Here is a 26931-nt window from a genome sequence, read left to right as displayed (position 1 = left end):
CCAGGCTCTTGCCTTGAGCACGATCAAGAGTCAGATTTCTGCTCTGGCTGTTTATTTTCAGCGTCCCGTGGCAGCGCACTCTTTGGTTCGCACGTTTGTGCAGGGGGTCCGGCATGTGGCCCCCCCGGTGCGCCCTCCGCTACCTTCTTGGGACTTGAACTTGGTCCTCTCGGCGCTTCAGCGTGCCCCCTTTGAGGACATTCGGGAGATCCCCTTGCTGACTTTGTCGCAGAAGGTGGTCTTTCTGGTAGCTATTACCTCTATCAGACGAGTGTCTGAACTGGCGGCCTTGTCTTGCAAGGCCCCCTACTTGGTCATCCATCAGGATAAGGCGGTGCTGCGCCCGCGACCTTCTTTTCTTCCGAAGGTCGTTTCGGCCTTTCACATTAACGAGGACATTGTTGTTCCATCATTATGTCCTCAGCCGAAGAACCCGAAGGAAGCCGTTTTACATTCTCTAGATGTGGTTCGGGCCCTTCGAGTTTACTTGTCGGCGACAGCTCCGTTCCGGAAGTCGGACTCGCTGTTCGTGTCTGTGTCCGGTCCCAGTAAGGGCCTGGCAGTCTCGTCGGCCACCATTTCCAGGTGGATCCGACAGGTTGTGCTTCAGGCCTACGCCCTGAAGGGGCGGGCGCCTCCCTTTCGGGTCACGGCGCATTCGACCAGGGCGATTGGAGCCTCCTGGGCTTTCCGACACCAAGCCTCTGTGTTACAGGTGTGTAAGGCTGCGACCTGGTCGTCGGTCCACACTTTCTCAAAGTTTTATAAGGTGGATGTGAGTGCATCTTCTGATGCCTCATTCGGCCGCAGGGTGTTACAGGCGGCAGTTTAAGGTTGGAGTTCCTCCGTTGAGTAACTCCGGTTTTGTTTGGGGTGTAACCTGTTGTTTGCTGTGTTATTTTTCCCACCCCTCGTTTTTTGACACTGCTTGGGGACGTCCCGAAGGTCAAAGGATGCTGTGTCCGTCTATGAACGAAAGAGAAAAAAGGATTTTTGTACTCACCGTAAAATCCATTTCTCTGAGTTCATAGACGGACACAGCACCCACCCCTCCTTGGTTTGTACTGCTTGTTACGAACTGAAGCTGCTGGAGCAGGGTGTGGGTTATGCCTGGGGGAGCCACGCCCCCTGGGAGGAGCGGCATGAGGGAAAGTTTTAACACCTTGAGTGCTGTGGAAATTCTGCCTAAAATCTCCTGGTAGGAAGAACATAACCCGAAGGTCAAAGGATGCTGTGTCCGTCTATGAACTCAGAGAAATGGATTTTACGGTGAGTACAAAAATCCTTTTTTTTAAATGCTTCACAATTTACATCTTTTCCTGCATGTTCGGTGGGTGGGGCACTCAGTGAAAAGTATTGCTTCCCGGGGTTTCCCTTTAATAAGTTATTGTACAATAAAAAAAATTGTAATGGATCTCACAATCATAAATGTAGAGATGATTAAGTGTGTCTCGCCCTCTGTCCTTCCTCAGAATCCTTCACCTTCCCGCCCTCTGTCCTTCCTGACAATCCCTTCACCTTCCCGCCCTCTGTCCTGAGAATCCTTTACCTTCCCGCCCTCTGTCCTTCCTGAGAATCCCTTCACCTTCCCGCCCTCTGTCCTTCCTCAGAATCCCTTCACCTTCCCGCCCTCTGTCCTTCCTGAGAATCCCTTCACCTTCCCGCCCTCTGTCCTTCCTCAGAATCCCTTTGCCTTCCCGCCCTCTGTCCTTCCTCAGAATCCCTTCACCTTCCCGCCCTCTGTCCTTCCTCAGAATCCTTCACCTTCCCGCCCTCTGTCCTTCCTCAGAATCCTTCACCTTCCCGCCCTCTGTCCTGAGAATCCTTCACCTTCCCGCCCTCTGTCCTTCCTCAGTATCCCTTCACCTTCCCGCCCTCTGTCCTTCCTCAGAATCCTTCACCTTCCTGCCCTCTGTCCTTCCTCAGAATCCTTCACCTTCCTGCCCTCTGTCCTTCCTCAGAATCCTTCACCTTCCTGCCCTCTGTCCTTCCTCAGAATCCTTCACGTTCCTGCCCTCTGTCCTTCCTCAGAATCCCTTCACCTTCCCGCCCTCTGTCCTTCCTGAGAATCCCTTCACCTTCCCGCCCTCCGTCCTTCCTGAGAATCCCTTCACCTTCCTGCCCTCTGTCCTTCCTCAGAATCCCTTCACCTTCCCGCCCTCTGTCCTTCCTCAGAATCCCTTCACCTTCCCGCCCTCTGTCCTTCTTCAGAATCCCTTCATCTTCCCGCCCTCCGTCCTTCCTGAGAATCCCTTCACCTTCCCGCCCTCTGTCCTTCCTGAGAATCCTTCACCTTCCCGCCCTCTGTCCTTCCTCAGAATCCCTTCACCTTCCCGCCCTCTGTCCTTCCTTAGAATCCCTTCACCTTCCCGCCCTCTGTCCTGAGAATCCTTTACCTTCCCGCCCTCTGTCCTTCCTCAGAATCCCTTCACCTTCCCGCCCTCTGTCCTTCCTGAGAATCCTTCACCTTCCCGCCCTCTGTCCTTCCTCAGAATCCCTTCACCTTCCCGCCCTCTGTCCTTCCTCAGAATCCCTTCACCTTCCCGCCCTCTGTCCTTCCTGAGAATCCTTCACCTTCCCGCCCTCTGTCCTTCCTCAGAATCCCTTCACCTTCCCGCCCTCTGTCCTTCCTGAGAATCCTTCACCTTCCCGCCCTCTGTCCTTCCTCAGAATCCCTTCACCTTCCCGCCCTCTGTCCTTCCTCAGAATCCCTTCACCTTCCCGCCCTCTGTCCTTCCTGAGAATCCTTCACCTTCCCGCCCTCTGTCCTTCCTCAGAATCCCTTCACCTTCCCGCCCTCTGTCCTTCCTCAGAATCCCTTCACCTTCCCGCCCTCTGTCCTTCCTGAGAATCCCTTCACCTTCCCGCCCTCTGTCCTTCCTCAGAATCCCTTCACCTTCCCGCCCTCTGTCCTTCCTCAGAATCCCTTCACCTTCCCGCCCTCTGTCCTTCCTCAGAATCCCGTCACCTTCCCGCCCTCTGTCCTTCCTGAGAATCCCGTCACCTTCCCGCCCTCTGTCCTTCCTGAGAATCCCGTCACCTTCCCGCCCTCTGTCCTTCCTGAGAATCCCTTCACCTTCCCGCCCGCTGTCCTTCCTGAGAATCCCTTCACCTTCCCGCCCGCTGTCCTTCCTGAGAATCCCTTCACCTTCCCGCCCTCTGTCCTTCCTGAGAATCCCGTCACCTTCCCGCCCTCTGTCCTTCCTGAGAATCCCTTCACCTTCCCGCCCGCTGTCCTTCCTGAGAATCCCTTCACCTTCCCGCCCTCTGTCCTTCCTGAGAATCCCTTCACCTTCCCGCCCTCTGTCCTTCCTCAGAATCCCTTCACCTTCCCGCCCTCTGTCCTTCCTTAGAATCCCTTCACCTTCCCGCCCTCTGTCCTGAGAATCCTTCACCTTCCCGCCCTCTGTCCTTCCTCAGAATCCCTTCACCTTCCCGCCCTCTGTCCATCCTCAGAATCCCTTCACCTTCCCGCCCTCTGTCCTGAGAATCCTTTACCTTCCCGCCCTTTGTCCTTCCTCAGAATCCTTCACCTTCCCGCCCTCTGTCCTTCCTCAGAATCCTTCACCTTCCCGCCCTCTGTCCTGAGAATCCTTCACCTTCCCGCCCTCTGTCCTTCCTCAGAATCCTTCACCTTCCCGCCCTCTGTCCTGAGAATCCTTCACCTTCCCGCCCTCTGTCCTTCCTCAGAATCCTTCACCTTCCCGCCCTCTGTCCTTCCTCAGAATCCCTTCACCTTCCCGCCCTCTGTCCTTCCTCAGAATCCCTTCACCTTCCCGCCCTCTGTCCTTCTTCAGAATCCCTTCACCTTCCCGCCCTCTGTCCTTCTTCAGAATCCTTCACCTTCCCGCCCTCTGTCCTTCCTCAGAATCCCTTCACCTTCCCGCCCTCTGTCCTTCCTGAGAATCCCTTCACCTTCCCGCCCTCTGTCCTTCCTGAGAATCCCGTCACCTTCCCGCCCTCTGTCCTTCCTCAGAATCCCTTCACCTTCCCGCCCTCTGTCCTTCCTCAGAATCCCTTTACCTTCCCGCCTTCTGTCCTTCCTCGAAATCCCTTCACCTTCCTGCCTTCTGTCCTTCCTCGAAATCCCTTCACCTTCCCGCCCTCTGTCCTTCCTGAGAATCCTTCACCTTCTTCGGAATCCATTCACCTTCCTGCCCTCCTGTCCTTGCTCAGGATCCCTTTTTTGCCTCCCACCCTCTGTCCCTTTCCTCGGGGGTCCCTTTGCCTCCTGCCCTGCTGATCTTCCTATGAATAAAGGTGAATGTGGCAGATTATAGTGTTGATGGAAAATAAATGAAGATGATGACGAGGACCACTTTGAGGGAAGGTCCTCCCCAGCTTCTCTAGCAGATGATGATTGGGTGGTGTGTTGGGATGATTATTATTGTCCTCCCTCCTCCTGGGGTCATTACTACATGTCCCGTCCTTTGTGCTTTGTCTTGCTGCAGATGAGAAATACGAGTTTGTTCCTCTGGAATGGCTTCAGAAATGGCTGGATGAGTCCACACCGGCCAAACCCATCGACAACTCCAAATACCAGTGTGCCCACAACAAGCTGCACCCCGACAAGATCTCCCACATGAAGAGAATCTCAGAGTTCTCAGCCGAAATCTTTTATCAGAGATACGGCGGAGGGCCGCGGCTGAAAGGTGAGCGCCTCGGAAACCCTGCGTCTCGCTTCTATGTCTCCTAGAAGCACAGGGAGCCTTTTGTTGTATATAGGAGTTGTGTTTCCCATCATGCCTTGTTCTGGTAGTGGTGACTGATCACCGTGATGGTCAATCAGACGTTATCATAACAATCAGGTGATTGGGAACCAGTGAGCCCAGAAGGAGACCTGGAGCTGTCCTTGGTATCCTATGAAGCTGCAATGGGCCCAGCTGTAGAAAACCAAAAACATAAATGTATTTTATTGGGATTTTATGTGAGAGACACAAAGTGGCACATAATTGTGAAGTGGAAGGAAAATGATACAAATAAATATGTGAAAAGTGTGTGGGGGGAGGGGCATTTGTATGGCGCCCCCCGGAGTCAATACTTTGTAGAACCCCTCCCCTTTCTCTACAAGTCTTTTCGGGGGTGTCTCTACCAGCTTTGCACATCTAGAGAGGGACAGATTTGTGGAGAGACCACTAATAGTTGTCCTGTGGACAGATTCTTCCCCTTGAGCTGTGGATCTCTGCAGCTCCTCCAGAGTTACCATGGACCTCTTGGCTGCTTCTCTGATGAATGCTCTCCTTGCCCGGCCCGGTCAGTTTAGGGGGACGGCCATGTCTTGGTAGGTCTGCAGTTGTGCCATACTCTTTCCATTTTCTGATGGTGGATTGAACAGAAGCTCCGTGAGATCTTCAAAGCTTGGGAGATTTTTTTATATAACTTAACCCGGCTTTATACTTCTCCACAACTTTATCCCTGACCTGTCTGGTGTGTTCCTTGTCCTTCATGATGCTGTTTGTTCACTAAGGTTCTCTAACAAACCTCTGAGGGATTCACAGAACAGCTGTATTTATACTGAGATTACATGACACACAGGTGGACTCTATTTACTAATTAGGTGACTTCTGAAGGCAATTGGTTCCTCTAGATTTTAGTTATCAGAGTAAAGGGGGCTGAATACAAATGCCCCCCCCCCCCCCACACTTTTCACATATTTATTTGTATCATTTATAATTTTCCTTCCACCTCACAATTATGTGACACTTTTTGTCTCTCACATAAAATCCCAATAAAATACATTTACGTGTTTGGTTGTAACATGACAAGATGTGGGAAATTTCAAGGGGTATGAATACTTTTTCCAGGCACTGTATATAGAGGGGTATGATTACTTTTTCCAGGCACTGTATATAGAGGGGTATGATTACTTTTTCCAGGCACTGTATATAGAGGGGTATGATTACTTTTTCCAGGCACTGTATATAGAGGGGTATGATTACTTTTTCCAGGCACTGTATATAGAGGGGTATGATTACTTTTTCCAGGCACTGTATATAGAGGGGTATGATTACTTTTTCCAGGCACTGTATACACAGCTCTCTATTATAATCTCCATAAATGGGGAGAATCTAGCTGCATAGAAGTGAATTATATAAGTATAATATTACAGTGTGTACATTGATCAGAAGGTGGTGAGAGGTTGTCCTCCCGCTGATCACGGTGTCCCTCTCATGTCCTTGCAGCGGATTCTCTGTGTGAGGAATGTGTGGTGGAACGATGCCGAGTCTTGCGTCTGAAGAATCAGTTAAATGAGGATCACAAAACCATCGCAAACTTGGTGAAGGTCACGGTAAACAGGTAACTACCGTGTGACCCCCGAAAATAAAATTGTGCCAAATATTGTGCATTTTATACTCCTGTAATAGAGAAAATTATAGTATTTTACAAGCATTTTAAACTAGGGCTTATTTTCGTGGTAGGGCTTATATTGCAGCGCTTGTGAAAAATAATGCTAGGTCTTTTTCTCTTCTGTTCATGGACGGACACAGCAGTATCTTGACCTTGGGGTATTATCCTTCTTCTAGGAGATTGACTAGGCAGAAAAACAGCATGTTAAGTGTTACACTCCACACAGTACAGTACCTCCCAGGAGGTGGTTCCCCCGGGTACATCCCCCTTTCTGCTCTGCAGCCATAGTTTTTTTTCTGCCTAGCAAAGGAGAATGACATGGCTCCTCTGGGCCCATGTGGCCTGGGGATTTTTTTGCAGTTTTCTTGCTTTTCTTTTTTGCTTTTTCTGCATTTTTGGATCCTGAGATCTTCAATCAACTGCCGACTGGGTGACAGGCTGGATCCTCGATCCTTGTAGTCCCCCCAGTTAGGCCATCAAGCTTGTGCCGGCCTTTTAGCTACGCGCTGGGCCGTCCACGACATGCCCCATTTCTCCAGGGGTGGCCGGTGAGCTATACGCTCCAGGGCACACATATGACCGGGCTCTATGTCCCCGCAGATAGGAGAGCTGAGGCTGTGGGGTCGGCGGTGAGACCGGTCTTGGCCGGGGGGCTCTAGTGTCTGTCACTTACTTGACAGAACGGGCAAAGTTGTTGCTTTAGGAGTTGGAGGAGCATCAGGCCCCTCCGGACTGTGTGGCGCTGGCCGACCAGTTGGTGCAGGGCCTAAAATTTGTCTGTGAGTCAGCCCTGGATACGCTTCCCTTGCTCTCCAGGGCCTCCGCCTACGTGGTACTGTTACGCCGCTCTGTCTGGCTGAAGTGTTGGTCTGCGGACCAGTCTTCTAAGAAGGCCTTGGTGGACTTGCCCTTTAAGGGTGAAAGGCTTTTTGGGGCTTCTCTAGATGACATTATAAAAGATGCCACGGGAGGTAAGAGCACTCTGCTCCCACAATCTGGTAAGGGTAAGAAGCCTTGCCGTAGGCAGGGGCCCGCTTTTACGGCCCCCATTCGTTTTTTTTTGTCCGCGAGCTGCTGCAGGTAAACGTTCTCAGGGCGCCCGCTGGAGGGCAGAAGCGCCCATTGGTTCCGCAAGCCCAACAAGCCTGCGGAAAAACCTGCTTCCGTATGAAGGTCTGCCCCCGCCCGTCTCTCGGGTGGGTGGCCGGCTTCGCGAATTTGCGGCTTGGTAGATGTCTCTTCTTTCCGACCGGTGGGTTTGCAAAGTAGTTTCCTCGGAGTACAAGGGATCGCTATTGTAGGATACCTGGACAACCACCTCCTGAGAGCTTCTTCAAGCTCAGAGTTAGAAGAGGATGTGTCTATCACTTGCCAGACCCTTCGGGAATTCGGTTGGCTGCTTAATGTTCAGAAGTCGGTGTTGGTACCGTCTCAGCGCCTGGAATACCTGGGGTTGGTCTTGGATTCCTTGGAGGCGAGAGTTTTTCTTCCCACGGAGAAACTACAGAAACTAAATGCATGCGAGTTCTGGATCTGATGGTGGCCTCCTTCGAGGCGGTTCCGTATGCTCAATTCCACACTCGAGTGTTACAGAGAAATTCTGTCGCGTTGGGACAAGCGCCACTCGTCTCTGGATTGCCAAGTCCGGGTGAGTCGCCTGGTCAGGTCCTCCCTAGTGTGGTGGCTGACGTCTCCGGTGCTTCGGGCCGGGAAATCGTTCTGCCGTGCCATTGGACGGTGGTCACGACGGATGCCAGTCTCTCCGGCTGGGGGGGAGTTTGGGGTGTTCAGTCAGCCCAGGGGCGTTGGAATCAGGAAGAATCCCGCCTGCCGATCAATGCCCTTGAACTCCGGGCGATCAGGCTGTGCCTCTCCAAGTGGTCTCTGAGACTGCAGGGCCGCCCAGTCAGATTTCAGTCGTACAACGCTGCGGCTGTGGCGTATGTCAATCATCAGGGGGGCACAAGAAGCTCGGCTGCAGCGGCGGAAGTCGCGCACATCCTCCGGTGGGCTGAACAGAACGTTCCGGCTCTTTCGGCCGTGTACATTCTAGGCGTACAGAACTGGAAGACGGACTACCTAAGTCGCAAAACGCTAGACCAAGGAGAATGGTCGCTACACCCAGATGTGTTTCAGAGTCTGTGTCTGAAATGGGGCACTCCAGACGTGGATCTCCTGGCATCGCGACTCAATCAGAAGGTGTCGCGGTTCGTGGCCAGGTCAAGAGACCCGTGGGCGGACGCGTTGGTGGCGCCGTGGGGTCACTATCGCCTAATCTACGCCTTCCCTCCTCTGAAGCTTCTTCCTCGTCTGCTCCGCAGAGTGGAAGCCGAGGGGATACCAACAATCCTGATTGCTCCGGATTGGCCTTGCCGTCCCTGGTATGCAGGTCTGGTGGCAGATGTTCCGTGGCGCCTGCCATTGCGAGACGACCTTCTGTCGCAGGGTCCTATCTTTCATCCTGCTTTACAGTCGTTGGCTTTAACGGCGTGGCTATTGAAAGCCAGGTGCTGAGGGACCGGGGTCTGTCGGATTCGGTAATCTCTACCATGCTGCGGGCGCGGAAGTCTACTTCCCGGGAGATTTACCATCGTACGTGGAAGGCCTACATCTCTGTGTGAGGAGATGAGATGGCACCCCCGTACATACGTGATGTCCCGGATTCTGCTGTTCTTACAGCGTGGAGTGGATCAGGCACTCGCCTTAAGTACGATTAAGGGTCAGATTTCGGCCTTGGCTGTTTTCTTTCAGCGACCCTTGGCGGCGCACTCTCTGGTGCGTACGTTTGTGCAGGGGGGTTCGGCATGTGGCCCCTCCGGTACGTCCTCCACTGCCTTCGTGGGACTTGAATTTAGTCCTCTCGGTGCTTCAAAAGCCTCCATTTGAGGGCATGAGGGAGATCCCTTTGTTGACTCTTTCCCAGAAGGTGGTTTTTCTGGTGGCAATCACATCGGTCAGACGGGTGTCTGAATTAGCGGCCTTGTCTTGCAAGGCCCCTTACTTGGTCATCCACAGGGATAAGGTGGTGCTGCGGCCCCAGCCGACGTCCCTTCCTAAGGTTGTTTCGGCCTTTCACATTAATTAGGACATTGTTCTCCCATCCTTGTGTCCTCGGCCGGCGAACCCAAAAGAGGCTGCGTTGCATTCCTTGGACGTGGTTCGAGCCCTACGGGTGTACTTGTCTGCTACGGCTCCGTTTATTGGCATTATTTACAATTTTCCAGTGACTGGCTCAGACACAGCAGCGGCGCCATTGGAGAGAGGGGCGGGGCAGCCGCTCTGTCGGGGCGCTTTGCAGGTGCTATTTTTAGCGCCCCAGTGTTAAAGGGGTCTAACATGCTGTTTGCTTCCATCTTCACTCTGTGTTCCTTTCCGGGTTCAAGGGCTCTGCTGTATGAATGGGCGGGGCTGCAATTGACGTCCTTTTCGTGCATGCGGTAGCACTGGCACAGAGCTCTGAAGGTGCCGCACAACGGGTAGGCCGTCTTTTCAGAGTGTCGGTGACGTCACCGGCTGCATCCTGTGTGAATATCTGTGCACTGATAGGCGGCACTGATGGGTGGCATTGATGGGCATCACTGAACTAATTTGTTCCATAATGGTGCCAGTCAGTGCCCATTTCTGGGCACTGGCATAGATTGGGCATGTATTTGCATATGTGGATGGCCATGGGGATGTACCTTTCCATCTACATGTTGGGGGCTTCCCTGGTGGTCCAGTGTGGGCATCCAAGGTGTGGCTGCGCTGATAAACAATCAGCGCAAAGCCCCGGCCCCCCTTCAGAAGAGCCGTCGATCGACTCTTCTTGCGTCTGACGCGAGTGAGGAAAAGCCAATTAACGGCTTTTCATGTTTACATCGTGATCAGCTGTGATTGGATACGGCTGATCACGTGATAAAGAGCCTCCATTTTCCTGCAATACCTCCAAAGCAAAGCTAAAGTTTCAGTGAGCTTTATCGTAGACTTCTAATGGAGGCTTTGGAGACGCTTTGAAGCCACTTGGGGGATAATTTGTGACCAGGACTTTAGGGTGACTATTTTATTTAGTGACTGGAGCTTTGATTGGCTTTCAGAGCCTAAGTGACGCTCTCTCCTCCTCTTTAGTGATGAAGGGTATTGGATCGGGAAAGGATCGTTGCGACGCTGGAGGCAACTAGCAACAGAGCAGCTGGGCCAGCATGAGGAGGATTTTGAGCAAGGAGATCTGAAAGTGAATGGAAGTACCCCCAATAAAGGTAAATCCTTGTATGTGAGGGTTGGTGGGGGGGGGGGGGGGCTTGCCTGAACTGGCCGGACAGGACTCATAGCGGCCCCCTTGTATCTTACAGAGGAAATCCTGGAGGAGAAGAGGGAGGACGACACAGAAATGGCCTTCAATGAAGATCTTGTCTGCCAGCATGGTAGGTTGTTGGAGCGCCCCTTGCAGCATGTGTAGTCATAGATTGTATGTGTGCGTCTGACGATTGTGTCTCTATTTCTGATTGCAGGGGGATTGTGCTTGCCGGAGGGAGAGCGACGGCTGATATCAGACACAGCCTGGCACAAGCTGAAAGAGTATTTCCCTGGCGCTCCCGAGTTCAAAAACGACCAGGAGCCGTGCATACAGTGCAAGGTACGCCTCGCGTAATAGCGGTGCAGGGTACGCCTCGCATAATAGCGGTGCAGGGTACGCCTCGCATAATAGCGGTGCAGGGTACGCCTCGCATAATAGCGGTGCAGGGTACGCCTCGCGTAATAGCGGTGCAGGGTACGCCTCGCGTAATAGCGGTGCAGGGTACGCCTCGCGTAATAGCGGTGCAGGGTACGCCTCGCGTAATAGCGGTGCAGGGTACGCCTCGCGTAATAGCGGTGCAGGGTACGCCTCGCGTAATAGCGGTGCAGGGTACGCCTCGCGTAATAGCGGTGCAGGGTACGCCTCGCGTAATAGCGGTGCAGGGTACGCCTCGCGTAATAGCGGTGCAGGGTACGCCTCGCGTAATAGCGGTGCAGGGTACGCCTCGCGTAATAGCGGTGCAGGGTACGCCTCGCGTAATAGCGGTGCAGGGTACGCCTCGCGTAATAGCGGTGCAGGGTACGCCTCGCGTAATAGCGGTGCAGGGTACGCCTCGCGTAATAGCGGTGCAGGGTACGCCTCGCGTAATAGCGGTGCAGGGTACGCCTCGCGTAATAGCGGTGCAGGGTACGCCTCGCGTAATAGCGGTGCAGGGTACGCCTCGCGTAATAGCGGTGCAGGGTACGCCTCGCGTAATAGCGGTGCAGGGTACGCCTCGCAGAATAGCGGTGCAGGGTACGCCGCGCAGAATAGCGGTGCAGGGTACGCCGCGCATGACAGTGCGATTGGCGGTCTCTGTGATTGGCTGTCTCTGTGATTGGCTGTCTGTTTTTTTCTAGATTCTGGAGGAAGAAGGGGAGCAGCATGACGCTCTTCATAGAAGAATGGCCAACGAGCAGAAGCTGGCCCTTGCCAACCTCTTCCTGGACAAGAACCGACCCACCGGAGGGGCGTGGCCTCAGGTACATCCCACTTCTGTCTGTCTCTGTCATTAGGGTGTCGGGACCCGGAGGTAACTCTTCTATTTGTTTGTCAGGAGACGTCAGAGCTGTATATCGTGTCTCAGATGTTTGTGGAAGAATGGAGGAAATTTATCAGGTAAGGTCCCCTCTATAATGAGATTGGTTGAATGTCTGCGATTTGTTCTGCCGCCTCATACATGTTGTGTCTGCAGGCGGCCTACCAAGAGCGGCCCCGTCTCCTCTGTGGGGAACACCTTCCTCCTCTGTCCTCATGGCGGCCTCATGTTCTCCTTCTCCAACATGACGAAAGAAGATTCCAAACTGTGAGTGCCCTTTTATATTGGGGGAGGGGTGGAGTCTGTGCTGATCATTGATTGGCTGAGGGTGCGTCCACGCCAAAGTAGTCGTCTATTAATGGGGTCATTCACACAAAGGCACTCATCGGCCCGATTCATCATGGAATGTACATTGTAAAGCGCTGTGCAAACTGTTGGCGCTATATACAGCCTGTATAATACTATATATCCTGTATTATAATAATAATAATATATACATCCTCTATAATATAATAATAAATACATCCTATATAATAATGATGATATACATCCTGTATAATAATAATATAAATACATTCTGTATAATAATAATATGCTTGCAAGAGTAACGGCGTGACTTTCCTCTGCACAGTATAGCTCTCCTCTGGCCTGCTGAGTGGGACTTCATTCAGAAATTCTTCATGGTCGATCACGCCATCAGAATCACCAGACGGACGGTGATGACGGAGGAGAACGCCGAGCGCACCGTTTACGTCTCCAATCCCGGTACGGTTTTCTCTTCACCTGTCGTCACTTCTTACCAAACTTTCTTAAACCACTTGGCTTACATCACTGCCTACTTCAGGGTTTGGGGTGCGCACATGTGTGCCCCCCCAAAAAGAGGGAGCCTATCGGCAAGTCCTGGCCAATGATTCATAGATGGGACCTTCTGCATCCAATCACAGCGCAGAGCTCTGTACAGAGAGGGCGTTCTCGCAGTTTCTTATCCCTGATACTGAGAGATACCCCAGTAAAAAGCAGCGCACATAAACACTGGCTAGGCACACATTTAACCCTTTCATCTCCCCGAGATTTTAAAGGATATGTAAACCTCTTATTTTTTTAAATTTTTTAACAAACATGTTATACTTGCCTCCTCTGTGCAGTTGGTTTCGCACCAATCCTCCTCATCTGGGGTCCCTCAGCGGCGCTCCTGGCTCTTCCTTTTTTCGAGTGCCCCGTCAAAGAAGCGCTCTCCCTCGTGCGGGCGCGCTCCTAAGTCCTGCTGCTGCGTCCATTGACACAGACAGCAAGACTCGACTCTGCCACTCGGCTCCCGCGTCATTGGGTTTGGTTGACAGCAGCGGGAGCCAATGGCTGCGCTGCTATCTTATCTATCCAATCAGGACCAGAGACTCCGGGAGCGGGTGTGCTCGTCCCTGGCGCAGGAAACAATCGTGCTCAGGTAAGTAAAAGGGGGGGCTCGGGGTGCTGGTCCACTACATGAGGTTTTTCACCTCCAATGCATAGTGTTGAAAAACGGTGAGCGTTTAGAACCCCTTCCTGCCCAGTGACGGTGTATAGTATTGGCACTGATCTCTGTATTAGGAGTCACTGGTGATGTCAGTTCCCTCCCAGCATCAGTTAGTGTCAGATTTCCCCTTGCGCTATCACAGTTCCATTATCAGTCTCCGATCACCGCCATTACTAGCATCAAAAAAATAAAATCTAAAACACAAATTTTAGTATATATCCGATGGTTTGTAGACGCTATTCTTTTCACACACACTAATCAATATACACTTATTGGGAATTGTATGCTGTTTTTGATAATAAAAAAAAATGTAGCCGAATATATTTTGGGCAGAATTTGATTATTATTATTTTTTTTTATTTGTTTTATTGGATATGTTTTATAACAAAGTGTAAAATACTGTTCTCTTCTCGCAGAGCTTTGTCCGGAGTGTCGGGAAGGATTGCTGTGTCAGCAGGAGAGGGATCTGCGGGAATACGCTCAGGCCACCATCTACATTCATAAAGTGGTGGATAATAAAAAGGTGAGACGTCACTTCCTGAGATCTTCTTCTTCTCCTGAGGATTTCCTGATCTCTGACCCCCCCTCCCCCTGCAGGTCATGAAGGAGGCGGCCCCAGAACTGAATGTCAGCGGTTCTGACCCAGAGGATGAAAGAGAAGAGCCCAGGCCAGAAGGGGAGAACGATCCGGACTTCCACCAGGTCAGAACCACCATTTATATAAAGCTGAATTACCTGATCCTTGTCTGAGTGCTCATTGGTCAAAAAAAAAGTAATGCATCTGATTTTCTATGGAATCGATTGGCTGCGTCCTTTCTGACGTATTTTCCAGAGACGTGTCCTGAGCACCTCCAACTATAGAGCATCGGTTCTCCTCTCCTGTCTTCAGGACCCACTAGCAGGGCAAGATAAGGGAAATACATCGCCGGTGATGTCATTTGCTGCTCAGTGATTGCACTATTCTAGTCCAATGTTTCTCAACTCCAGTCCTCAAGGCGCCCCAGCAGGTCAAGTTTTCAGTATTTCCCTCAGATAAAATGGCTGTGGTAATTACTAAGGCAGTGAAAGTTGTCAAATCACCTGTGCAAAATAATTAAAAAAAACTTAAAACATGACCTGTTGGGGCACCTTGGGGACCGGCGTTGAGAAACACAGTTCTAGTCTGCACCTCGCCAAGGTAATACTTAAAATCTAGCCTGTTAGTGGGTCCAGAGGACAGGAGTTGAGAACCAATGATTGACTGTGGAAAGACTTGGCTGCTGCGGCGCTATGACTGAGGAAAGACTCGTCTGCTGCGGTGCTATGACTGGGGAAAGGCTCGGCTGCTGCGGTGCTATGACTGGGGAAAGGCTCGGCTGCTGCGGTGCTATGACTGGGGAAAGACTCGGCTGCTGCGGTGCTATGACTGGGGAAAGACTCGGCTGCTGCGGTGCTATGACTGGGGAAAGACTCGGCTGCTGCGGTGCTATGACTGAGGAAAGACTCGGCTGCTGCGGTGCTATGACTGGGGAAAGACTCGGCTGCTGCAGTGCTATGACTGAGGAAAGACTCGGCTGCTGCGGTGCTATGACTGAGGAAAGACTCGGCTGCTGCGGTGCTTTGACTGAGGAAAGTCTCGGCTGCTGCGGTGCTATGACTGGGGAAAGGCTCGGCTGCTGCGGTGCTATGACTGGGGAAAGGCTCGGCTGCTGCGGTGCTATGACTGAGGAAAGACTCGGCTGCTGCGGTGCTATGACTGGGGAAAGGCTCAGCTGCTGCGGTGCTATGACTGAGGAAAGACTCGGCTGCTGCGGTGCTGTGACTGGGGAAAGACTCGGCTGCTGCAGTGCTATGACTGAGGAAAGACTCGGCTGCTGCGGTGCTATGACTGGGGAAAGGCTCGGCTGCTGCGGCGCTATGACTGAGGAAAGACTCGGCTGCTGCGGTGCTATGACTGAGGAAAGACTCGGCTGCTGCGGTGCTATGACTGAGGAAAGACTCGGCTGCTGCGGTGCTATGACTGAGGAAAGACTCGGCTGCTGCGGCGCTATGACTGAGGAAAGACTCGGCTGCTGCGGTGCTGTGACTGAGGAAAGACTCGGCTGCTGCGGCGCTATGACTGAGGAAAGACTCGGCTGCTGCAGTGCTATGACTGAGGAAAGACTCGGCTGCTGCGGTGCTATGACTGAGGAAAGGCTCGGCTGCTGCAGTGCTATGACTGAGGAAAGACTCGGCTGCTGCGGTGCTATGACTGGGGAAAGGCTCAGCTGCTGCGGTGCTATGACTGAGGAAAGACTCGGCTGCTGCCGTGCTATGACTGGGGAAAGGCTCGGCTGCTGCGGCGCTATGACTGAGGAAAGACTCGGCTGCTGCGGCGCTATGACTGGGGAAAGGCTCGGCTTCTGCGGTGCTATGACTGAGGAAAGACTCGGCTGCTGCGGCGCTATGACTGAGGAAAGACTCGGCTGCTGCGGTGCTATGACTGGGGAAAGGCTCGGCTGCTGCGGTGCTATGACTGAGGAAAGGCTCGGCTGCTGCGGCGCTATGACTGAGGAAAGGCTCGGCTGCTGCGGCGCTATGACTGAGGAAAGACTCGGCTGCTGCGGCGCTATGACTGAGGAAAGACTCGGCTGCTGCGGCGCTATGACTGAGGAAAGACTCGGCTGCTGCGGTGCTATGACTGGGGAAAGACTCGGCTGCTGCGGTGCTATGACTGAGGAAAGACTCGGCTGCTGCGGTGCTATGACTGAGGAAAGGCTCGGCTGCTGCGGTGCTATGACTGGGGAAAGTCTCGGCTGCTGCAGTGCTATGACTGGGGATAGTCTCGGCTGCTGCGGTGCTATGACTGGGGAAAGACTCGGCTGCTGCGGTGCTATGACTGGGGAAAGACTCGGCTGCTGCAGTGCTATGACTGGGGAAAGGCTCAGCTGTTGCGGTGCTATGACTGGGGAAAGGCTCGGCTGCTGCGGTGCTATGACTGGGGAAAGACTCGGCTGCTGCGGTGCTATGACTGGGGAAAGGCTCGGCTGCTGCGGTGCTATGACTGGGGAAAGGCTCGGCTGTTGCGGTGCTATGACTGGGGAAAGGCTCGGCTGCTGCGGTGCTATGACTGGGGAAAGGCTCGGCTGTTGCGGTGCTATGACTGGGGAAAGGCTCGGCTGCTGCGGTGCTATGACTGGGGAAAGGCTCGGCTGCTGCGGTGCTATGACTGGGGAAAGGCTCGGCTGCTGCGGTGCTATGACTGGGGATAGTCTCGGCTGCTGCGGTGCTATGACTGGGGAAAGGCTCAGCTGTTGCGGTGCTATGACTGGGGAAAGGCTCGGCTGCTGCGGTGCTATGACTGGGGAAAGGCTCGGCTGCTGCGGTGCTATGACTGGGGAAAGGCTCGGCTGCTGCGGTGCTATGACTGGGGAAAGGCTCGGCTGCTGCGGTGCTATGACTGGGGATTTGCTTGGTGCTGTTGGGAAGATCAGGACTTCTTCTCATCGTTTTATTCTTTTCATTCAGGCGAACGGCGCAGCGAAGCGACAGAAGGTCTCCTCCATCCAGGGGCAGGCCACGTCCTTCCAGAAGCAGGGGATCCGGCGGAGTACGCGGCACAGGAAGGTGCGAGGAGAGAAGGCATTGCTGGTCTCTGCTAACCAGACGCTGAAGGACCTCAAGATCCAGGTACCTCCCCCCCATCCAGTCTGCGGACCCCGGGGGATTGTGGGAAATGTCCGATATTTATGGGAATTTCCTGAATGACGGTTATCACCTTGTAAAATGTCCAGACGCCCAGCGGGTAATAAAACGCTCGGCAACAATGTCCAGTGTGCGGCCCCTTTCATCCCACCACCTGCCGCTCCTTGTGAGGGCCCCGGGGCCCTGATTGTTTCTGGTCACAAAGGGGCCCCCGGGATATAAAGGATAACTGTCCTTGCTGATAAAACGGGGAGGAATTCTGGAGGTCACCGAGAGGTTCATGTTCACATTATGGGGGAGATTTACTAAATCTGGTGCAGCTGTGCATGGGAGCCAATCAGCTTCTAATTTCAGCTTCTTCAATGAAGATTTGATAACAAATCCTGGAAGCTGATTGGCCGTAGTATGTGAGATTGGAACGTTAGTTTACATTCTTCATTCGATGGGAGGGGGTGCTACTAGCGGCCATTTTGAGCAAGGAATATAAAGGCAGTTTATATACAGGAAAAAATATAGGGGCAGATTCACGTAGAGCCGCGTAAAATTGTGCGGGGCGTAACGTATCTGATTTACGTTACGCCTCCACAACTTACACGAGCAAGTACTGTATTCTCAAAGCACTTGCTCCGTAAGTTGCGGCGGCGTAGCGTAAATCGGCCGGCGTAAGCCCGCCTAATTCAAATTTGGATCAGGGGGGCGTGTTTTATGCAAAACGACTGTGACCCGACGTGATTGCCGTTTTTGCGGAACGGCGCATGCGCCATCCGTGGAATTTCCCAGTGTGCATTGCTCCAAAGTACGCCGCAAGGACGTCATTGGTTTTGACGTGAACGTAAATGATGTCCAGCCCGAATTCATGGACGACTTAAGCAAACAACGTAACTTTTTCAAATTTCGACGCGGGAACGACGGTCATACTTAACATTGGCTGCGCCTCATATAGCAGGGGCAACTTTACGCAGGGAAAAGCCTAACGTAAACGTCGTAACTTTACTGCGTCGGCCGTGCGTACGTTCGGGAATTCGCGTATCTAGCTAATTTGCATACTCAACGCGGAATTCGACGGAAGCGCCACCTAGCAGTCAAAAAAAAATGCAGTTTAGACCCGACGGCGTAAGCCTGTCGGATCTAATGGATATCTATGCGTAACTGATTCTAAGAATCAGGCGCATAGATACGACGGCGCTACGCAGAGATACGACGTTGTATCTCGGTTGTGAATCTGGGCCATAGACTTTTTATAGTATAGAAAATGGGAATTTTACCTGATCCGCCACACTTTGGGTGAAGGAGGGATATATGTGTGTGTGTGTGTATATATATGTATATGTGTGTGTATATATATGTGTATGTATGTGTATATATATATATAATCTCTATCTGAGTGTGGTAACAGAACTCCTCCTCCCCCGCAGATCATGCACGCCTTCTCGGTGGCTCCGTTTGATCAGAACCTGTCGATCGATGGGCGAGTGTTGAATGACGATGGCTCCACACTGGGGGCTCTGGGGATCGTTCCGGAATCGGTCATTGTGTTGAAGGTATTGAACCCTTTTATCTTCTCCGGTAATAAAAGCTGTGAAGGTGATTGATGATCAGTGATGAGTCCGCTTTGTTTTTCTTGTCAGGCTGACGAGCCGATTGCAGATTACTCAGCGATGGATGATGTCATGCAAGGTGAGTCAATGATAAGGCGTGTGTGGGAGGGGCCCCTGTGAGGGGCCCCGGAGCTGTTGTCTCAGAAGCTGTTTATAGAGGTCATCCTGCTGGGTTATGAAGGAACATTTTATATAGAGAGCGGAGGGAGAAGGGCAGGAGATCCGAGTGTTCAGTGAATGACGGGGATTGCACAGCTGGGCCGGCACTGTGCTCTTCATTTTTATGTTACAAGAATAAAAACAAAACTTCTTTCTCTCTCTTACATTGAGGGGTGAGACCCCCTGTCCGGTTTTATTGCTGTCTCTGTCTGTTGGTGAGATTCTCTCCCAACTGTTCCGATTACCTTATTAATGGGATGAGTGAGGAGGAATCATGTGAGGAGGAGGAAGAAGTGAGGAAGAAGAATAATAGAAGTGAGGAATAACAAATATAATGGGAGGCATAATAATAATTGGAATGTAAGGTATAATATAAATATAATGGGAAGGAGAGTGAGGAGTAATAGTCGTACAAAACTAAAGGAGAACGAAGATCCGCTGTCCATGGAACGCTCTCCCCTCAAGCCCCGTACACACGACCGAGGAACTCGACGTGCCAAACACATCGAGTTCCTCGGCAAGTTCAGTGTGGAAGCCGCCGAGGAGCTCGGCGGGCCGACTTTCCTCATTGAACAACGAGGAAATAGAGAACATGTTCTCTTTTCGGCCCGATGAGTTCCTCGACGGGTTCCTCGCTGAAAAGTGTACACACGACCGAGTTTCTCGGCAGAATCCAGCTCTGACCGAGTTTCTGGCTGAATTCTGCCGAGAAACTCGGTCGTGTGTACGGGGCCTCAGGCATTCTGATGGAGGAAAATCATCGGACCTTCAGAAAAAAACAAAAGACTCCTCTATTGTGAAGCGCGGCTGGACGACCACATTGGTTACAGCGCCTTGAGGCGATTTTAGTTCGCATTTGTAGCGCTATATAAGTTACTCACTCAGTAGTAGTAATATTGTTTTTATTCTTCCTCGCTCATATTATACCTCGATCTCCTTCCTACTATATTTATTAAATATGAGAGAGCTACAATTATGAATAGAACTGGAATGGGAAACCTAAAAATATTAGATATGAGAGGTTTAATGATAAATATCGGGGAAGTGATAAAAAGGACACATCTTGCGTTGGGGGGCGTCCTGTGTTGGGGGGGGACGACATCTTGCGTTGGGACGTCCTGTGTTGGGGGGGGCCACATCTTGTGTTGGGGGAACATCTTGCATTGGGGACGTCCTGTGTTGGGGGGGGGGAGAAACATCTTGTGTTGGACGTCCTATGTTGGGGACATCCTGTGTTGGGGGGGGGGGGGGGGACATCTTGCGTTGGACGTCCTGTGTTGGGGGGGGGGGGGGGGGGGGAGAAACATCTTGTGTTGGACGTCCTATGTTGGGGACATCCTGTGTTGGGGGGGGGGGGGGGGGGGACATCTTGCGTTGGACGTCCTGTGTTGGGGGGGGGGGGAACATCTTGCGTTGGACGTCCTGTGTTGGGGGGGAAACATCTTGCGTTGGGGACATTGGTTTCCTAGGCTGTAATCGCATTGGATGAGTTTTTTTTTTTTTCCACATCGCATCACATGAATGTGAATGTCTTTTAATGGAGCGGGGGTCACACCTCTGCGGTTTTGAAAAGGGTCCTGTGCGTTTTTCGGTCCGGTTCAGGTTTGAATTCAGGTAAAAATTTGCACCTGAAGGGGTGAACTGCAAACTCCAAATATGTGTGACCTCCGACCTCAAAGGGGAATTTCCCCCACATTGGAAAGAGATTCTGAGTGTACAGGAAGTGATGGGAAATCTCCTCTCGGTACTCCACATACACTATAGAGGGGAGATGTGTGTGTATAATGATAATTCATTTATTAGTGAAGTTTCACTTTTATCATCAGATCCAAATCTTCATATACTAATCTATGTTCTGTTATTTCCCTTCCCCCGCAGTCTGTATGCCTGAGGAAGGATTTAAAGGTAAGGAAAGAGCTTGTTACCTTTAACTACACTAACAACACTTACCCCCCCCCCCCTCCCCCCAAACCAACTACACTAACAATACTTAGTGTGATAGAATACTGTACCCTGCTTTGTACCGTGTGATAGAATACTGTACCCCGCTTTATACAATACACCATGTGAATACTGTACCCCGCTTTATACAATACACCATGTGAATACTGTACCCCGCTTTGTACCATGTGATGGAATACTGTACCCCGCTTTGTACCATGTGATGGAATACTGTACCCCGCTTTGTACGATGTATCGCTCTCCATGTCTTAATGGTTGTCGTGGTTTGTCGTTGTCAGGAACGGGTCTCCTGGGACATTAACGCTGCCCATCCCCCCGCAGTGGTTGCTGTAACCTGGAAGACGATGCCGCAGAGAACCCTGATTCTGGCTCTTCCAGGGGGCCCCGGGCCCCTCTTCTTCTACTCCGAATATTGCCTTACAATGAAGATAGCAGATTGCACTGAAGGACGCTGATCTAGAAGGAAGTACTCTACTTTTTATATGTAAATAAAGAGGCTGGTGATGGGAGTGTCCGCCGTCTGCACATATATATATGTATAGAGATCTTGTTTACATTCTGTGTGATGTTCCCCCGCAGAGGCTTCTGTCTGTAATATACAATGTGCTGACTTCTTCTTCTGGCCTGCTTCAAAGTCATTCAAATAAAAAACATTTACTGAGTTTTCTTCTGTCATCCAATCGCCTCTTCTGTTTTCCCGTATAATCGGCGGCGGTAATTATCTAATGTTAAAAATCCAGCAGATTGGATCGATCAACTTGGGTACATTCAGCCTGTCCATACACGGGTCAGATCTCAGCCGGACCCTGCTGAACCGTCTATGGCCGGCTTTTACTTACAATACCATTGTTGTGAGATCGGGTCAGCGATCGATCTCTAGAAGGATCCACGTTTCCGAACTCTACCCATCCTGTGTGTGTGTATATATGTGTGTGTATATATGTATATATGTATGTATGTATGTATATATATATATAAATATATAATTTTTTTTTTTCTTCATCGTACATCACGGGACACAGAGCTTAGTACTTACTAAGTGGGTTATATGTTCCACCTTCAGGTGCTGGACACTGGTGTCTTCAATTAGACCAGGAAGTTCCCTCCCTATATAACCCCTCCCATACTGGGAGCGCCTCAGTTTATTCTGTCGGCCTGGAACGAGTGGATCCTAACCTAGCATTATCCAAGGAGTCTGGTCCCAGGGATATGCTTGAATTTCAGTTGATGGTTCTTAACTAAATGATTGGCAGAAGGGAGGATCCTTCATACCTGGGAGGTGGCGGTTGCGAGGGCTGGCCTCTACGGATAGAATCCAGGCCTGGAAGAGACCACGGCACAGTGAAGGTGGTCATGCTCCAAGTGAGCCTTATCTGTCGGCTTTCTAGAGCTACGGATGGAGCATCTGGCTTAAGGGCCTGAACGTTTAGGTTACAGGGTTGTTCTGTCAGAATTCAATCTGACAATGCCTCTCTAGTGGTTTACTTTATTTAGCAGGGAGGAGCTTGTGCCTTGCCTATTGACAATCGTCATTTCACGGAATGCTAGATTGGCAGGAGATTCGCTGGAGCTGTCAACAATTGTGTCCGGGAGATTGTCCTCTACACCCCCACTTTTTTCTGACCAAACGTCACAGAATCGGTACCCTGTACATAAAGGGTATTGACGTCCAGGTTCAACAAGAGATTGAACAGCTTTGTGTCAAGGACAAAGGATCCACCCGCATGCGGGACAGATGTGTTGGTGATCCTGGGGGGCCAGTTGTCGCTGGTTTATGTGTTCTCTCCCCCCAGTGCCGCGACTTTCCTGGCTTCCATGCAACATCAGAGGAGAACGGAAGCTGGCCTGATTGCTCCGGCATAGCCCATACGACCTTACTGCGCAGGGACAGCAGAGGTGATGGAGGACCCAGGGTCCCTTACAGCTTGTCCAGGCCTGCTTCACAGGGTTACATCCTGGCTTGCATACATGGGTATTAATGGTCTGGCTGTCATAGCCCGCATTCTTGAGGATCAGGGGGTTCCAGAATCAGCGGCAATTACCTTGATTCCTACAGGAGAGCTGGCCTCCAGGAACAGATATCCTAGGATCTGGAAGGCCCATGTTCCTGGTGTGAAATCAAGGGGTGAAATCCTTGGTTGTGTGTCATAGGTAAAATTCTTGCCTTCCTACATTGGAAAGGAGTTGGAGCTAACCTTAAGTTCCATCAAGGATCCGATCTCGGCCTTGTCAATATTTTCAAGATTCGCTTGTGTCACACTCTCTTGATCCGGTCCGTTATACAAGGGGTGACGGGTATAAATCCACCAGTTAGGTCGCCCTTAGGCTCGGAGGATTGGATCTAGTTTTGTCGGCTTACAGGGTCAGCAACTTGGGCTGATGCACCATAATTCCCCTCATCCTTCTAAAGAGGGAATTGGTGTTCTTGGTTGCCTCCACAAGAGAGTATTGGCAACTTTCTTTGTATAGAGCCATGCTTAATTATTTTTATAAGAGGGTGATGTTTAATCCTCACCCAAACCTTATTTACTAGAAGGATCTAGTGTTCATTTGAATCAAGATATTCTTCCTTTTTTTTCAAAACCTTGGTCCGCGGAAGAAAAGGTTATTGCTTTCTCTCAATAGAGATGAGAGCAGTTAAAGATCTATCTGAAGGCTTCAGATATAGAAACCTAACGTTTTGTTTTGCTGCCAGAAGACCCTAGATGTGGGCGGACAGTGTTCAGATCAGCTATTAAAATGGCTACACTCTCTCGTTAGAGTAAGAGAGGTCAGGACCTATCTGAAGCGGCTGCTCGGATACGGAAAACTGATGTTGTTGCGCTACCAGGAGGCCCCAGGAGAGGGCAGGCAGCGTCTAAATCAACTGTTGTCAAATGTTGATTCATCAGGTTATTATTCAGGTTTGTGGTTAAAGAGAGGGCTTCCCCCTGTATCTTTTGTGGTGCACCCTACCAGGATAGTAAGCACTTCATGCGGGGTGCATTACCAAGCCTTTATGACTCAGATTTGCCAGGCCGTAACTTGGTCGTTTGTGCTTACGTTCACTAATCCCTATCAGGTGAACATAAGACAGCAGGGGGATGCAGCCTTTTGGCGCAGTATGCTGCAGGCAGCATTAGAGGTCCTCATGTCTGATGGCAGTCTGCATTGTTGGTGTCTCCCTCCCCTCAGTAAGCATTGCTTTAGGACATCCCACTTAGTAAGTACTAGACTCTGTGTCCTGTGATGTACGATAAAGAAAAAGGGATTTTTATATACAGCTTACCTGTAAAATCCTTTTCTTGGAGTACATCACGGGACACAGGGGTTATATAGGGAGGGAACTTCCTGTTCTAATTGATTACACCAGTGTCCAGCACCTGAAGGTGGAATATAACCCACATAGTAATAACTAGAACTCTGTGTCCCGTTATGTACTCCAAGATTTTTTTTGTGTGTATATGTATATACATGTATATATATAATATTGTGTGTGTGTGTGTATATATATTATTTATATATAGATAGTGGGCCGGATTCAGATACATTACAGTATCTGCGGCACGGCGTAACGTAGCTCACATACGGTACACCGCCGTAACTTGGGGCGCAAGTTCCGTATGCAGAAACAACTTGCGGCGTAACGTATGTGTGGCGGCGTAAGCCCGCCTAATTCAAATGGGGATGATGTGGGCGTGTTTTATGGAAATGCACTGTGACCCCACGTATTTGACGTTTTTCACGAACAACGCATGCGTCGTTCCGTGGAATTTTCCAGTGTGCATTGCTCCAAAGTACGCCGCAAGGACGTATTGGTTTCGACGTGAACGTAAATGACGTCCAGCCCTATTCGCGAACGACTTGCGCAAACAACGTAAAATTTTCAAAACTCGGCGCGGGAACGACGTCCATACTTAACATTGGCTACGCCTCATATAGCAGGGGTAACTATACGCCGGAAAAAGCCTAACGTAAACTACGTAAAAAAAATCGCCGGCGGGACGTACGTTTCTGAATTAGCATATTCCTCGCGTAACTATACGGAAGCGCCACCTAGCGGCCAGCGTAAATATGCAGCCTAAGATACGACGGTGTAAGACACTTACGCCGGTCGGATCTTAGGGAAATCTATGCGTAACTGATTCTCTGAATCAGGCGCATAGATACGACCGACCGCACTCAGAGATACGACGGCGTATCTCGTATCTGAATCCGGCCCAGTGTGTATATATTTTATTTATATAGTGTGTGTGTGTATGTAATTTTTATATATATATATATATATATATATATATATATATATACACACACACATAGTGGGTGTGGAAAGTATTCAGACCCCCTTACATTTGTCACTCTTTGTTATATTGCCATTTGCTAAAATCATTTAAGTTTATTTTCCCCTCATTAATGTCACAAGGCCCCCCCCATAGTGACAGAAAATCACAGACTTGTTGACATGTTTGCAGATTTATTAAAGAAAAAGTGAAATATCTCATGGTAATAAGTATTCATACCCTTTGCTGTGACACTCAGGTGCCGTCCATTTCTTCTGATCATCCTTGAGATGGTTCTTCACCTTCATGTGAGTCCAGCTGTGTCTGATTTATACTGATTGGACTTCATGAGGAAAGCCACACCCCTCTCTATATAGAAGACCTTACAGCTCACAGTGCTCATGTCGGAGCAAATGAGGATCACAAGGTCAAAAGATCTGCCTGAAGATCTCAGAGACTGAATTGTGGCAAGGCACAGATCTGGACAAGGTTACACAGCGACCTCCATAATCCTTAAATGGAAGACATTTGGGACGTCCAGAACCTTCCTAGAGCTGCCCGTCCGGCCAAACTGAGCTATCGGGGGAGGAGAGCCTTGGTGAGAGAGGGAAAGAAGAACCCAAAGATCACTGTGGCTGAACTCCAGAGATGCAGTCGGGAGAAAGTTGTAGAAAGTCAACCATCACTGCCGCCCTCCACCAGTTGGGGCTTCATGGCAGAGCGGCCCGACGGAAGCCTCTCCTCAGTGCAAGACACAGGAAAGCCGCATGGAGTTTGCTAAAAAAAAAAAACACCCGAAGGACTCCAAGATGGTGAGAAATAAGATTCTCTGGTCTGATGAGACCAAGATAGAACTTTGTGGCCTTAATTCTAAGCGGTATGTGTGGAGAAAACCAGGCACTGCTCATCACCTGTCCATTACAGTACCAACAGTGAAGCATGGTGGTGGCAGCAGCATCATGCTGTGGGGGTGTTTTTCATCTGCAGGGACGGGACGACTGGTTGTAATCGAGGGAAAGATGAATGCGGCCAAGTACAGGGATATCCTGGACAGAAAACCTTCTCCAGAGTGCCCAGGACCTCAGACTGGGCCAAAGGTTTACCTTCCAACGAGACAATGACCCTAAGCACACAGCTAAAATAACCAACGTCCGCTTGTGGAATGGCGTCAAACTTTTACCCTTAAAAATCTCCATAGGTGACATTTAAAAAATTCTACAGGTTGCATGTTTTGAGTTACAGAGGCGATACTTCACGTGTGTGGTTTGAACACCGTTTTCACTGTGTGCGTGTGTATGGATGTCTACAGTGTGTGTGTGTATGTCTACAGTGTGTGTGTGTGTGTGTGTGTGTGTGTGTGTGTATGTCTACAGTGTGTGTGTGTGTGTATGTCTACAGTGTGTGTGTGTGTCTACAGTGTGTGTGTATGTATGTCTACAGTGTGTGTGTGTGTCTACAGTGTGTGTGTATGTATGTCTACAGTGTGTGTGTATGTATGTCTACAGTGTGTGTGTGTGTCTACACTGTGTGTGTATGTATGTCTACAGTGTGTGTGTATGTATGTCTACAGTGTGTATGTATGTCTACAGTGTGTGTGTGTATGTATGTCTACAGTGTGTGTATGTATGTCTACAGTGTGTGTGTATGTATGTCTACAGTGTGTGTGTATGTATGTCTACAGTGTGTGTGTGTATGTATGTCTACAGTGTGTGTGTGTATGTATGTCTACTGTGTGTATGTATGTCTACAGTGTGTGTGTGTATGTATGTCTACAGTGTGTGTGTGTGTATGTATGTATGTATGTCTACAGTGTGTGTGTATGTATGTATGTCTACTGTGTGTATATATAATATATACAG

General features: G+C 50.6%; 1 protein-coding gene across 1 annotated transcript in view; it reads left to right on the top strand.

Moving 5' to 3' along the window:
- The window catches only part of USP48 (ubiquitin specific peptidase 48), a 46469-nt gene extending 24990 nt beyond the window's left edge, over nucleotides 1–21479 (top strand). Inside the window, exons 12-27 of the mRNA XM_040327016.1 lie at nucleotides 4452–4652; nucleotides 6183–6297; nucleotides 10453–10583; nucleotides 10677–10748; nucleotides 10836–10960; nucleotides 11740–11862; nucleotides 11937–11998; nucleotides 12075–12185; nucleotides 12550–12683; nucleotides 13848–13954; nucleotides 14029–14133; nucleotides 16918–17079; nucleotides 18510–18635; nucleotides 18723–18771; nucleotides 20730–20756; nucleotides 21092–21479. Of these exons, the coding sequence (XP_040182950.1) occupies nucleotides 4452–4652; nucleotides 6183–6297; nucleotides 10453–10583; nucleotides 10677–10748; nucleotides 10836–10960; nucleotides 11740–11862; nucleotides 11937–11998; nucleotides 12075–12185; nucleotides 12550–12683; nucleotides 13848–13954; nucleotides 14029–14133; nucleotides 16918–17079; nucleotides 18510–18635; nucleotides 18723–18771; nucleotides 20730–20756; nucleotides 21092–21114 (1673 nt within the window). The 3' untranslated portion in view covers nucleotides 21115–21479. The remainder of the gene's footprint in view (nucleotides 1–4451; nucleotides 4653–6182; nucleotides 6298–10452; nucleotides 10584–10676; nucleotides 10749–10835; nucleotides 10961–11739; nucleotides 11863–11936; nucleotides 11999–12074; nucleotides 12186–12549; nucleotides 12684–13847; nucleotides 13955–14028; nucleotides 14134–16917; nucleotides 17080–18509; nucleotides 18636–18722; nucleotides 18772–20729; nucleotides 20757–21091) is intronic.
- The last annotated feature ends 5452 nt before the right edge of the window (nucleotides 21480–26931 follow it).

This window comes from Rana temporaria, chromosome 10 (genome assembly GCF_905171775.1).
Source record: "Rana temporaria chromosome 10, aRanTem1.1, whole genome shotgun sequence".
Taxonomy (NCBI): Eukaryota; Metazoa; Chordata; class Amphibia; order Anura; family Ranidae; genus Rana; species Rana temporaria.
The sequence above is the reverse complement of the archived record's forward strand: the minus strand, read 5'-3'. Positions and strand labels throughout refer to the sequence as shown.